At 45.0% G+C, this 12,508-nt stretch overlaps 1 protein-coding gene across 1 annotated transcript in view; it reads right to left on the minus strand.

Annotated features, from left to right (window-relative positions):
* The window catches only part of ARHGEF28 (Rho guanine nucleotide exchange factor 28), a 418,990-nt gene that overhangs the window by 327,376 nt on the left and 79,106 nt on the right, over nt 1-12,508 (minus strand). Inside the window, exon 2 of the mRNA XM_063963865.1 lies at nt 9,139-9,179. Within this exon, the coding sequence (XP_063819935.1) occupies nt 9,139-9,171 (33 nt within the window). The 5' untranslated portion in view covers nt 9,172-9,179. The remainder of the gene's footprint in view (nt 1-9,138; nt 9,180-12,508) is intronic.

The raw sequence follows: 12,508 nt of genomic DNA on the forward strand, positions 1-12,508 counted from the left end.
GATTATACCAAAGCTCCCAAACGGGCGGGAGAGTGCGGATGACTCTGCAGCACCGAATGAGAGAACTCCAGGTTCTCCTCAGCCAGGGTATCAAATTTGTAGAATTTAGCAAACGTGTTTGCCCCTGACCAAGTAGCTGCTCGGCAAAGTTGTAACGCCGAGACCCCTCGGGCAGCCGCCCAAGATGAGCCCACCTTCCTTGTGGAATGGGCTTTTACATATTTTGGCTGTGGCAGGCCTGCCACAGAATGTGCAAGCTGAATTGTACTACAAATCCAACGAGCAATAGTCTGCTTAGAAGCAGGAGCACCCAGCTTGGTGGGTGCATACAGGATAAACAGCGAGTCAGATTTCCTGACTCCAGCCGTCCTGGAAACATATATTTTCAAGGCCCTGACTACGTCCAACAACTTGGAGTCCTCCAAGTCACTAGTAGCCGCAGGTACCACAATAGGTTGGTTCAGATGAAACACTGAAACCACCTTAGGGAGAAAATGAGGACGAGTCCTCAATTCCACCCTGTCTGAATGGAAGATCAGATAAGGGCTTTTACAGGATAAAGCCCGCCAATTCTGACACGCGCCTGGCCGAGGCCAGGGCCAACAACATACATGACCACTTCCCATGTGAGATATTTTAACTCCACAGATTCAAGTGATTCAAACCAATGTGACTTTAGGAACCCCAAAACTACATTGAGATCCCAAGGTGCCACTGGAGGCACAAAAGGAGGCTGTATATGCAGTACCCCTTTTACAAACGTCTGAACTTCAGGTAGTGAAGCTAGTTCTTTCTGGAAGAAAATTGACAGGGCCGAAATTTGAACCTTAATGGACCCCAATTTTAGGCCCATAGACACTCCTGTTTTAGGAAATGCAGGAATCGACCTAGTTGAAATTCCTCCATCGGGGCCTTACTGGCCTCGCACCACGCAACATATTTTCGCCAAATGCGGTGATAATGCCTTGCGGTTACATCCTTCCTGACTTGATCAGGGTAGGGATGACTTCATCCGGAACGCCTTTTTCCTTCAAGATCCGGCGTTCAACCGCCCTGCCGTCAAACGCAGCCGCGGTAAGTCAAGTCTTGGAATAGACAGGGTCCTTGCTGGAGCAGGTCCCTTCTTAGAGGTAGAGGCCACGGGTCCTCCGTGAGCATCTCCTGAAGTTCCGGGTACCAAGTCCTTCTTGGCCAATCCGGAGCCACGAGTATAGTTCTTACTCCCCTCCGTCTTATAATTCTCAGTACTTTTGGTATGAGAGGAAGAGGAGGGAACACATACACTGACTGGTACACCCACGGTGTTACCAGAGCGTCCACAGCTATCGCCTGAGGGTCCCTTGACCTGGCGCAATACCTGTCCAAATTTTTGTTTAGGCGGGACGCCATCATGTCCACCTTTGGTTTTTCCCAATGGTTTACAATCATGTGGAAGACTTCTGGGTGAAGTCCCCACTCTCCCGGGTGGAGGTCGTGCCTGCTGAGGAAGTCTGCTTCCCAGTTGTCCACTCCCGGAATGAACACTGCTGACAATGCTATCACATGATTTTCCGCCCAGCGAAAAATCCTTGCAGCTTCTGCCATTGCCCTCCTGCTTCTTGTGCCGCCCTGTCTGTTTACGTGGGCGACTGCCGTGATGTTGTCCGACTGGATCAGCACCGGCTGACCTTGAAGCAGAGGTCTTGCTTGGCTTAGGGCATTGTAAATGGCCCTTAGCTCCAAAATATTTATGTGAAGTGATGTCTCCAGGCTTGACCACAAGCCCTGGAAATTTCTTCCCTGTGTGACTGCTCCCCAGCCTCGCAGGCTGGCATCCGTGGTCACCAGGACCCAGTCCTGAATGCCGAATCTGCGGCCCTCTAGAAGATGAGCACTCTGCAACCACCACAGGAGAGACACCCTTGTCTTTGGTGACAGGGTTATCCGCTGATGCATCTGAAGATGCGATCCGGACCATTTGTCCAGCAGGTCCCACTGGAAAGTTCTTGCGTGGAATCTGCCGAATGGAATTGCTTCGTAGGAAGCCACCATTTTTCCCAGGACCCTTGTGCACTGATGCACTGACACTTGGCCTGGTTTTAGGAGGTTTCTGACTAGTTCGGATAACTCTCTGGCTTTCTCCTCCGGGAGAAAACACCTTTTTCTGGACTGTGTCCAGGATCATCCCTAGGAATAGAAGGCGTGTCGTCGGGATCAGCTGCGATTTTGGAATATTGAGAATCCAACCGTGCTGCCGCAGCACTATCTGAGATAGTGCTACCCCGACTTCCAACTGTTCCCTGGATCTTGCCCTTATCAGGAGATCGTCCAAGTAAGGGATAACTAAAACTCCCTTCTTTCGAAGGAGTATCATCATTTCGGCCATTACCTTGGTAAAGACCCGGGGTGCCGTAGACAATCCAAACGGCAGCGTCTGAAACTGATAAAGACAGTTCTGTACCACAAACCTGAGGTACCCTTGGAGAAGGGTAAATTGGGACATGTAGGTAAGCATCTTTGATGTCCAGAGAGACCATATAGTCCCTTTCTTCCAGGTTTGCAATAACTGCTCTGAGTGACTCCATCTTGAATTTGAACCTTTGTATGTAAGTGTTCAAGGATTTTAGATTTAAAATTGGTCTCACCGAGCCGTCCGGCTTCGGTACCACAAATAGTGTGGAATAGTACCCCTTTCCCTGTTGCAGGAGGGGTACCTTGATTATCACCTGCTGGGAATACAGCCTGTGAATGGCTTGCAATACTGCCTCCCTGTCTGAGGGAGACGTCGGTAAAGCAGACTTTATGAAACTGCGAGGGGGAGACGTCTCGAATTCCTTGAGACGGGCCCCCACCGTGCCTGAGTCCGCTTGTAAAGCCCCAGCGTCATGCTGAGGACTTTGCGGAGGCGGGAGAGGGCTTTTGTTCCTGGGAACTGGCTGTTTGCTGCAGCCTTTTTCCTCTCCCTCTGCCACGGGGCAGAAATGAGGCGCCTTTTGCCCGCTTGCCCTTATGGGGCCGAAAGGACTGCGCCTGATAATACGGCGTCTTCTTAGGTTGAGAAGCTACCTGGGGTAAAAATGTGGATTTTCCAGCAGTTGCCGTGGCTACCAGGTCTGATAGACCTACCCCAAATAACTCCTCCCCCTTATAAGGCAATACTTCCATGTGCCTTTTAGAATCCGCATCACCTGACCACTGCCGCGTCCATAAACCTCTTCTTGCAGAAATGGACAGCGCGCTAACTCTTGATGCCAGTCGGCAAATATCCCTCTGTGCATCACGCATATACAAAAATGCATCTTTCAAATGCTCTATAGTCAGTAATATACTGTCCCTATCTAGGGTATCAATATTTTCAGTCAGGGAATCCGACCACGCCACCCCAGCACTGCACATCCAGGCTGAGGCGATTGCTGGTCGCAGTGTAACACCCGTGTGAGTGTATATACATTTTAGGATATTCTCCTGCTTTCTATCGGCAGGTTCCTTTTGGGCGGCCGTATCAGGAGAGGGTAGTGCTACCTGTTTAGACAAGCGAGTGAGCGCTTTATCCACCCTAGGGGGTGTTTCCCAACGTGCCCTATCTTCTGGCGGGAAGGGGTATGATTCCTCAGATACAGGAAAAACTACAGGCAGTTTTTTCTCACCAAACATAATACCCTTTTTAGTGGTACTTGTATTATCAGAGATATGCAATACATTTTTCATTGCTGCAATCATGTAACGTGTGGCCCTACTGGAAGTCACGTTTGTCTCCTCATCATCGACACTGGAGTCAGTATCCGTGTCTGTGTCTGCCATTTGAGGTAACGGGCGTTTTAAAGCCCCTGATGGCGTTTGAGACCCCTGGACAGGCACAAGCTGAGTAGCCGGCTGTCTCATGTCGTCAACTGTCTTTCGTAAAGAACTGACACTGTCACGCAATTCCTTCCATAAGCTCAGCCACTCAGGTGTCGACTCCCTAGGGGGTGACAACTCTATAATAGGCAATTGTTCCGTCTCCATCTCATTTTCCTCCTCAAACATGTCGACACAATCGTACCGACACCGCACACACACAGGGAATGCTCTGATAGAGGACAGGACCCCACTAGCCCTTTGGGGAGACAGAGGGAGAGTATGCCAGCACACACCAGAGCGCTATATATAGACAGGAATACCACTATAAAACTTGCTTTTCCCTTTATAGCTGCTGTTATTATTAGAACTGCGCCAAATTAGTGCCCCCCTCTCTTTTTTACCCTTTTCTGTAGTGCAGGACTGCGGGGGAGAGTCAGGGAGACGTCCTTCCAGCGGAGCTGTGATGGAAAATGGCGCCCGTGTGCTGAGGAGATAGGCTCCGCCCCCTTCTCGGCGGCCTTTTCTCCAGCTTTTTGGTGAGTTCTGGCAGGGGTTAAAATACATCCATATAGCCCTGGGGGTTATATGTGGTGTATTTTCGCCAGCCAAGGTGTTTACATTGCTGCTCAGGGCGCCCCCCCCTAGCGCCCTGCACCCTCAGTGACCGAAGTGTTAAGTGTGCCTGAGCAACAATGGCGCACAGCTGCAGTGCTGTGCGCTACCTTGTTGAAGACTGATGTCTTCTGCCGCCGATTTTTCCGGACCTCTTCTTGCTTCTGGCTCTGTAAGGGGGCCGGCGGCGCGGCTCTGGGACCGGACTCCGAGGCTGGGCCTGTGTTCGGTCCCTCTGGAGCTAATGGTGTCCAGTAGCCTAAGAAGCCCAAGCTGGCTGCAAGCAGGCAGGTTCGCTTCTTCTCCCCTTAGTCCCTCGATGCAGTGAGCCTGTTGCCAGCAGGTCTCACTGAAAATAAAAAACCTAAAACTAAACTTTCACTAAGAAGCTCAGGAGAGCCCCTAGTGTGCACCCTTCTCGGCCGGGCACAAAAATCTAACTGAGGCTTGGAGGAGGGTCATAGGGGGAGGAGCCAGTGCACACCAGGTAGTCCTAAAGCTTTACTTTTGTGCCCAGTCTCCTGCGGAGCCGCTATTCCCCATGGTCCTTACGGAGTTCCCAGCATCCACTAGGACGTCAGAGAAAAGCCATTAAGCTTTAACCATCATTCTTTTACTAGCATTAAGAAAATGAAAGTCTTCATTTGATTGGTTGTTATGGGTAACAGTTCCATATTCCGGTGTACCAACCAAACATATGAAAGCTGTCTGTATAACTAACGGCGCCTTTACTTCCCCACATTAAACATGCACCAACGGGCCAGTGTCTCACAAATGTTGGATGCCTGCCATACTTCTACTTCAATGTAAAAGGATTCCACTGAACAAAGTTATTTAATGGTATGTTCACTTTACATGTTACGCAAGATTTGGCTTAATGAACTAAAAGGATATATTAGAATGTTGGTTAATGGGCACTTACTTAGAAAATGCTCCCTACTCATTCCTGCAATTATTCTTACCTGATGTCTTTTAGTGTTCAGTGAAACATGGGTATGGGTTACATGCTGTAAATAAACCCTATTTCATACATACCTCTGTCACTATTAACATGAGTAGTAACTGCATGCAGTTACTCTGCTGGCTTCTAAATAAAAATAGTGACCCCAGATTTCACTGCAACACCCACTGGCAGTGGCAACGGGTGTGGATCAATAGATCTACATGGAAAAGATAGACAGTCAATAGACTGACCCCAAATGGCCGACATGCAAAAGGTTGACGTGGAATGGCCAACACAAAAAATACCAACACAAGTCTTTTCAGATTTTCTGGTGTCATGTTCAATGTTTTACCACACGTGACCCCACTCTTCGGGCAAGGTGCCTCACTGCACTCCGGGCAAGTTACTATTCCCAATCATAGTCCATATGGATGGTAAAGGATGAAAAAGTTAAAGAAAAAAAAATGAAAGAAAAACAAAACCTTTTGTCGACCATGTGTGTAATGACCATTTTCATGCTGACTTATTGAACCTGTTGACCTTAAGCACTGCCTACCTTTTACCTGTTAACCTTTTGACCATGTAGACTTTTTGCATGTCGAATATAAGGAGGGGTATTTGATTAGCCACGGGCTTTACCCCACGACTAATTGCCAGCAAAAATCCCTGCAGTGCAGGGAAATCCTATTCAATTAAATAGTCTATTTCCAACACCCAAAAAAAAAAATCAGGATTCGCATAAACTGCAGAATCAGTGGGGTTTTTCCCATGCGCGAACCTGATTTTCTGTGTGGTTTTTTTTTCTGCAGTCTTTATCTCGCAGCTGTGAAGTTCAGTCCAACTGCGGGGACTCGCATGTGGAGTGATCCCCGCTCATTAAATACCTGCGGCGCGGCAATTAGCCGCGAGTTAAGCCCCGTAGCTAACTGAATTCCCTCCATGGGAGTCTGTCACCTAATTACTATCAATCTACAGCCCAGAACCCAGTGGCAACGTGAGATTGGCGACTTCAACAGGTTACTCTAACATTCTAAGAGTAAGGGGTTGATGTATGAAGCAGTGAAAAGAGTGAAGAAATTAACCAATGGAGAAGTTGGCCATAACAACCAATGAGCGTTTACTTATCCTTTTATAGAATTTACTTGATAAATGCTACCTCAAGGCTGATTGGTTATTATGGGCAACTTCTCCACTATTTTCACTGCTTAATACAAAAGCCCCAGAATAACTTTTTAACAAAACATCTCAGACACGGTCAGTATTTTAAGTCAGTAGAGAGTGTAATAGCACATTGTAATATGCAGCATAAGATGGCTACCTCCACTGTGTGTGGCAGAAATAATGTGCAATAGAGTTACAGCACTGCCTGATGGTTTGCATTTCATCAAACTGTTTGAAATGTAGCCAAGGAAATTCTACTCTGCACAGTTCCACGTCTGACTTCTACCTATTATTACATAGCAATAACTATACTTAAATCATGCTTATGTAACAGCTATTCAGATATGAATTGCACTCTGAATTATGTTAGTGGAACACCCTGTTTAACAACAATAGTAATATAAAAATAAAAATGACTAAACCAGTAAGGGTGGTTCCACATGGGTGCTTTCATGCTGCCGCTTCTCCAGCTTGCTTATGTTGAATTTTTAGGGCATTGCAGCACTGTTAAATCTTACACATTTTTTAGAGGCACTTTACTCTCTGTGTGACAGTATTTGCTCAATTATAATTTTTGTATTAAACACTCGGGGCCTGCTCAGAGGCATCACTGGGTGACACCCAGTGCGCACCCTGCACATCCCTGCGTGTCGGAGGCACGGTCGCAGTGAAAAGGGGTGTGGTCATATAAAAGGGGGCATGGTCTCACAGGGATCCCGTGATCGTCACTCCGGGGGCGTGCCCAGCATCTCCGAAGATGCTGGACTGCCCTCGGAGACAGTCCTCCTCTACGGTCTCTTCAGCTGTGACAGGAGCCAGGAGCTCTTACACTGCAGCACCTGGCTCCTGTCACTGCAGAGGAGCAGGCATTTTGGCGTCACTCCCTCCGAGGGTGACACCTGGGTGCCGGCCGCACCCCCCTTATGACGCCACTGGGCCTGCTTTAGATATTGTTGGAGTCGTTATTGCAGCTGCTTACATAGAAGCAGAAGTGATGGCACTAATATGGTAATGGACAGGAAGCATCACGCCTCCTGCTCGCATAAGAGATCTGAGCTACGTTCTAGGAAGCAACATCGTATTATCTGCGACACCATTAGCCGGCTTAATGTCCCATGATGTTGAGCAAGCCGGCCACCGCATCGACTACAGGAAAACTCCATACTTGGCCATGTCCCTCCCCAACAATATCGCGGCATACCTCCATTTTGTAAAAGGCCGTCGCCGACCACTTCACAAATGGCACCAGACTGTCAATCATTGACAGTCTGATACTGTAGTGCAACCGAACTTTGTTACTTTGTGGCATGCGCTGCATCAGGCCCGCTGTGCATTTGTAAACAACGCTGATGATGGTGTTTTAAAAACTGCAATTCATTTGACATCTGCTCTGTTTCACACAAATACATTAATGGATTTTAATCTGAAGCTTTTAGAGGATGGTGCACGTCAAACAAAAAGTGAAAACCCATGTAACAAGCCTAATGGGGGAATATAATACATTCTTAATTTTCGGCAAAATTCATTACAAAATACTGGCGATTTTCCATTCAAAGTCGCCAGATGTAATATAAGGTAATTTGGGGGATAAGTATGAAAACCAACAACAACAAAAAAATCATTAAAAATGGCTGTGGCCAGAGAGATTGCTCAGACTACATGTAGTCTGAGCTATTTGTCTGGATGGAGCATAATAAAGAGCCACATTGAACATTTCGGTTACTGTGTTACTAATTAATATGCAATTAAGGGCTCCAAAAAATAATAAATCGTTGAATATTTTATTATGGCAATAATGTTTAAAATGATGCAGGCAATAATAATTTTCTGAAAATTAGGGTCATATTAACTAAATTATCGTAGAAACAACGATTAGATAAAAAATATGTGGCACTACAAGTGCTAGCTTGTATTTCCATCATTTGTATTTTCTAATTAATTTCTATCATTTCTCATTAATTTATATGGCCACTTAATTGTGTAGTTTATCTGTCATTTCTCCCCCAGCCGATTGGCTTAACATCTTAGAAACAATGTTCCAATGACCACTGGTGAGGGGAGGGGGGGCATTTTCCAGAGCCATAGACATCTTAAAGTCCTTCTTGATCATTCCATGTCTTAAGGGAACCTTGCAGTCTAGATCTCACAGCTCCTGGGCCAGAAGATGTATTGCGGGCTCACACCAGGTCCTGTCAGCTGCTCTCCTCTACTATGTACATGGAATGGTTTATTAATATATTGCAAAGGTCTTATTTGACCCCACATAGGAGGTTTCTCATTGGGTTCTCCACGACTCATACCTGCTATAAATGTGGTTTTCCCCAGGCCAGCCTACTCCATTGTCTATGGTCCAGCCCACTCGTTTTTGCCACAATTATGCAATCACTCTCAAGAGCATTTGGTAAACTACCTGCCACTAACATCTCAATGGGCAGTTTGGTATTCTCCCATATAATCTTAGGGTCTCGAGGGGAGGCAGATGACAACCAAGTACAAAAATGATTCAGCTTTCATATACATTACCTTACCTGTAACGAAAGCCATATATTAATACATTTTCTCTAAATTGTTAGGTATTAAATAAAACAAATAGTTGTACTTACATAGAGAGGCACTTCTGTGTGGCTCAGCTCCATCTCTGCAACTGTAGAGACAATAATAAACCTATTCATTTACAATAAGAACAAAATAAAAAATATATATATAATGCAGACATAATTGTGCAGCACTAAGCAATGAGGAGAAGACACAAATGACATACAAAGAGATAACAGAGATTTGGGGTAGCATTGATACATAAGGGAAGTGGAGTAACAATTGTATCTGCTGGTAGAGAAAGTGTGCATGGCTTATGTCAGACTGATGAAGTAAGTAATAAAGCAATCATTGGTAACAGGCATTTCTGTCCAGCTACCAGTGGTGCATCATCGTTGTAGTGACGGGAGAACGCGGAAAGTGGAAATTCAAAACATGAACCAGTCACTGTAGAAATCTTAAAACAGTCATATACTGTATACAGTAGGTATATACAGTATGTTGACTAAAGTGATTGGACACTGACCGCAGATAAATCAACAAGATTTTTTTGATGTCAGTACTTTGTAGGTTCACTCCGTGCAGTGATTACTGCAGATACCCTTCTTGGCAAACTGACCACAAGATCCTGGACAACAGCAGGTGGTACAGAAAAACAACAATTGTTGTTTTTGGGCACTTCACTAGAGATCGTTGCTACCTCTTAACTTCACTATTGGAAGTATCCCCCCAAAAATTCCAAAAAATAAATAATTAAGGTGATTGGGTGTGTGAAGATGGCGCTAATGACTTCCTAGAAAAAGTTGGCAGAATTGGTGACCAATAGAGTGGAAATACTTATCTAGAGAGGTAAATGTAATCCTTAGGTTTTTCCTCATTTGTTGCAATATAGGAAGCACAAAGTTATAGAGAACATCTCTATAATCTAAGAGTTAAAGCGACAATGCATTACAAACCAGGGGTGACCAATCACTTTTGTACACATAGGGGGGGGGGGGGATTCAAATGTTATCGCACCCCCGATCTCCAGTCTAAAGGGACAGGAAATCATGAGGAGATATTCAAATGCCCCCACTTATCGCGCTGATCGCGCCCATTACATTCAGGTTTAGGCACGCAAAGCACCTAAACCCGACTAAAGTAATGGGTGCGAGCATGAAAAGCCCCATTTGGGCACCCAAACGGTCTCTTTACGCGCATTTCAGTTCGCTATCCACGGAGATTTGAATCTCGCCCATAGTGCATATAGGGCTATACGTGCAACTTAGAAGTATTCTTCTGATGAAATCTGGCTATATACAAGCACAAGAGATGAAACGCGTTAAAGAAACATGTTGTGGTGACTTGCATTCTCTCCTTCAGCAGCAATGTTATCACATGGGTTTTGGGACCAACAGACAAGCCTTTTTTTTTTTACTCTTTTTAAAATGTACGGGGAACGTGATTATATTTGTGCTATAATAAATTCTTAAATACTACACTATGAGATATACTTTCTATCTTTCACATATGTTTGGTGCTTTAACTGGATGATTTCACACTCTGGGAAACCACACTAGGATCACTTATGAAGTCCTGGGGGTATATTTAATAGGGTTAGAGTTTGCCGGAGGTGCGGGATACCAGACGTTCTCAGGTGATTTTTTTAAAGTGGCAATCATTTACAAGGCATGATTTTGCCTAGTAAATGAATGCCGCAGTAAAAAAAAAAAAAAAACAACAACTCATCATCTGGCAAATTCGGACCCTAATACATATGCCCCATGCTCTGACAAAAGTTTAGTGACCAGAGAAAGTAATAAAAGGCCATTTGGAATATTGTTTTTACTTTTTATTTTACTTACTGGTAGTTTTTTTTCATATATGAGACATCTAATACTGCCCTTTTGTGTGCATAAGATGTATCTATGCTAAATATCCATTGGTAAATGATACACTCTTGGAGGCGCTATTCTCACTATTGATTCAATGAACAAATACACATACATACATACATACATACATACATACATACATACATACATACGATAGACCAATAGCTCAAATGAAGATCATCTGTTTTGTCTGCTTCTAGAATCTAGAACAATAAGACAGGTGTATCTGTTACATTTTTCTTCTGCCTCAAACACTGCACCCAAAGGACTATTCAAATGAGAAAAATGAAAGGTGTGTCTCTCTCCAGGGCACTGCTAAGTTCCTAACAAAGGACTGAAGACAAGGACTTGTGTGTCACGCATGTGGTTGCTACACATTAAGGGGGTCATTCCGAGTTGTTCGCTCGTTATTTTTTTCTCGCAACGGAGCGATTAGTCGCGCATGCGCAATGTCCGCACTGCGACAAGTAAATTTGCTACGCAGTTTGGAGTTTTACTCACGGCATTACGTGGTTTTTTCTTCGTTCTGGTGATCGGAGTGTGATTGACAGGAAGTGGGTGTTTCTGGGCGGAAACAGGCCGTTTTATGGGAGTGTGTGAAAAAACGCTACCGTTTCTGGGAAAAACGCGGGAGTGGCTGGAGAAGCGGAGGAGTGTCTGGGCGAACGCTGGGTGTGTTTGTGACGTCAAACCAGGAACGACAAGCACTGAACTGATCGCAGATACCAAGTGTGGAGCTACTCAGAAACTGCTAAGAAGTGTCTATTCGCAATTCTGCTAATCTTTCGTTCGCAATTTTGATATGCTAAGATTCACTCCCAGTAGGCGGCGGCTTAGCGTGTGCAAAGCTGCTAAAAGCAGCTTGCGAGCGAACAACTCGGAATGACCCCCTAAGACGTCTGCAGACACTAGGACATGAGATTTCAGTGTGCCAAACTCCAAGCTTATATTTATATTTATGTAGCATACAAATATTTATTTTAAAAAAAATTGTGTTCCCTCTTTAAAAAGGTCTCAAAAAATAATTTGCTGAATCACAAACCTCTTCGCTCCACTCTAGCTAAGCTATAGTAAGAGAACAATGGCCAGACATAATACAATTTCTCAACAATGTTCGCTGCAGAGCACGACCTTGTGAGAACGTCTGGCAAGTACTGCAGAAAAGGCTGCGGCGTTATTTTTACGTCAAGTTCTGTTTTTCTATAAACAAAACGTTTTCATAATGAGCCAAGTCACGGCGAATACTTCCTGGAACACAAGGGCACGTAACTGATCCGCCGGCTGCCAGCTCACAGCCCTGCTAAGCCTTAGCCGTGCCCTCAAATCAGAATAGTAATATCGGTAAAAAGTAAATGCACAATTAATATTTATTTTCAGTTCACTGATAAAGGATGAAGCAGGCGGTAAATGGAAGTAAAATGTGCCCTAGCAAACATAAAGGACAACATATGTAATCAATCATATTATCTTGACAAGCCTGAACTAATTTCAGTAAACCATTTACAGCGTATAAGCTCTTAGAGGAATTCAGATTAGTTATAACTTCACTGGTTGTGGCTATTAT

Source organism: Pseudophryne corroboree, chromosome 1 (assembly GCF_028390025.1).
Source record: "Pseudophryne corroboree isolate aPseCor3 chromosome 1, aPseCor3.hap2, whole genome shotgun sequence".
Classification (NCBI taxonomy): Eukaryota; Metazoa; Chordata; class Amphibia; order Anura; family Myobatrachidae; genus Pseudophryne; species Pseudophryne corroboree.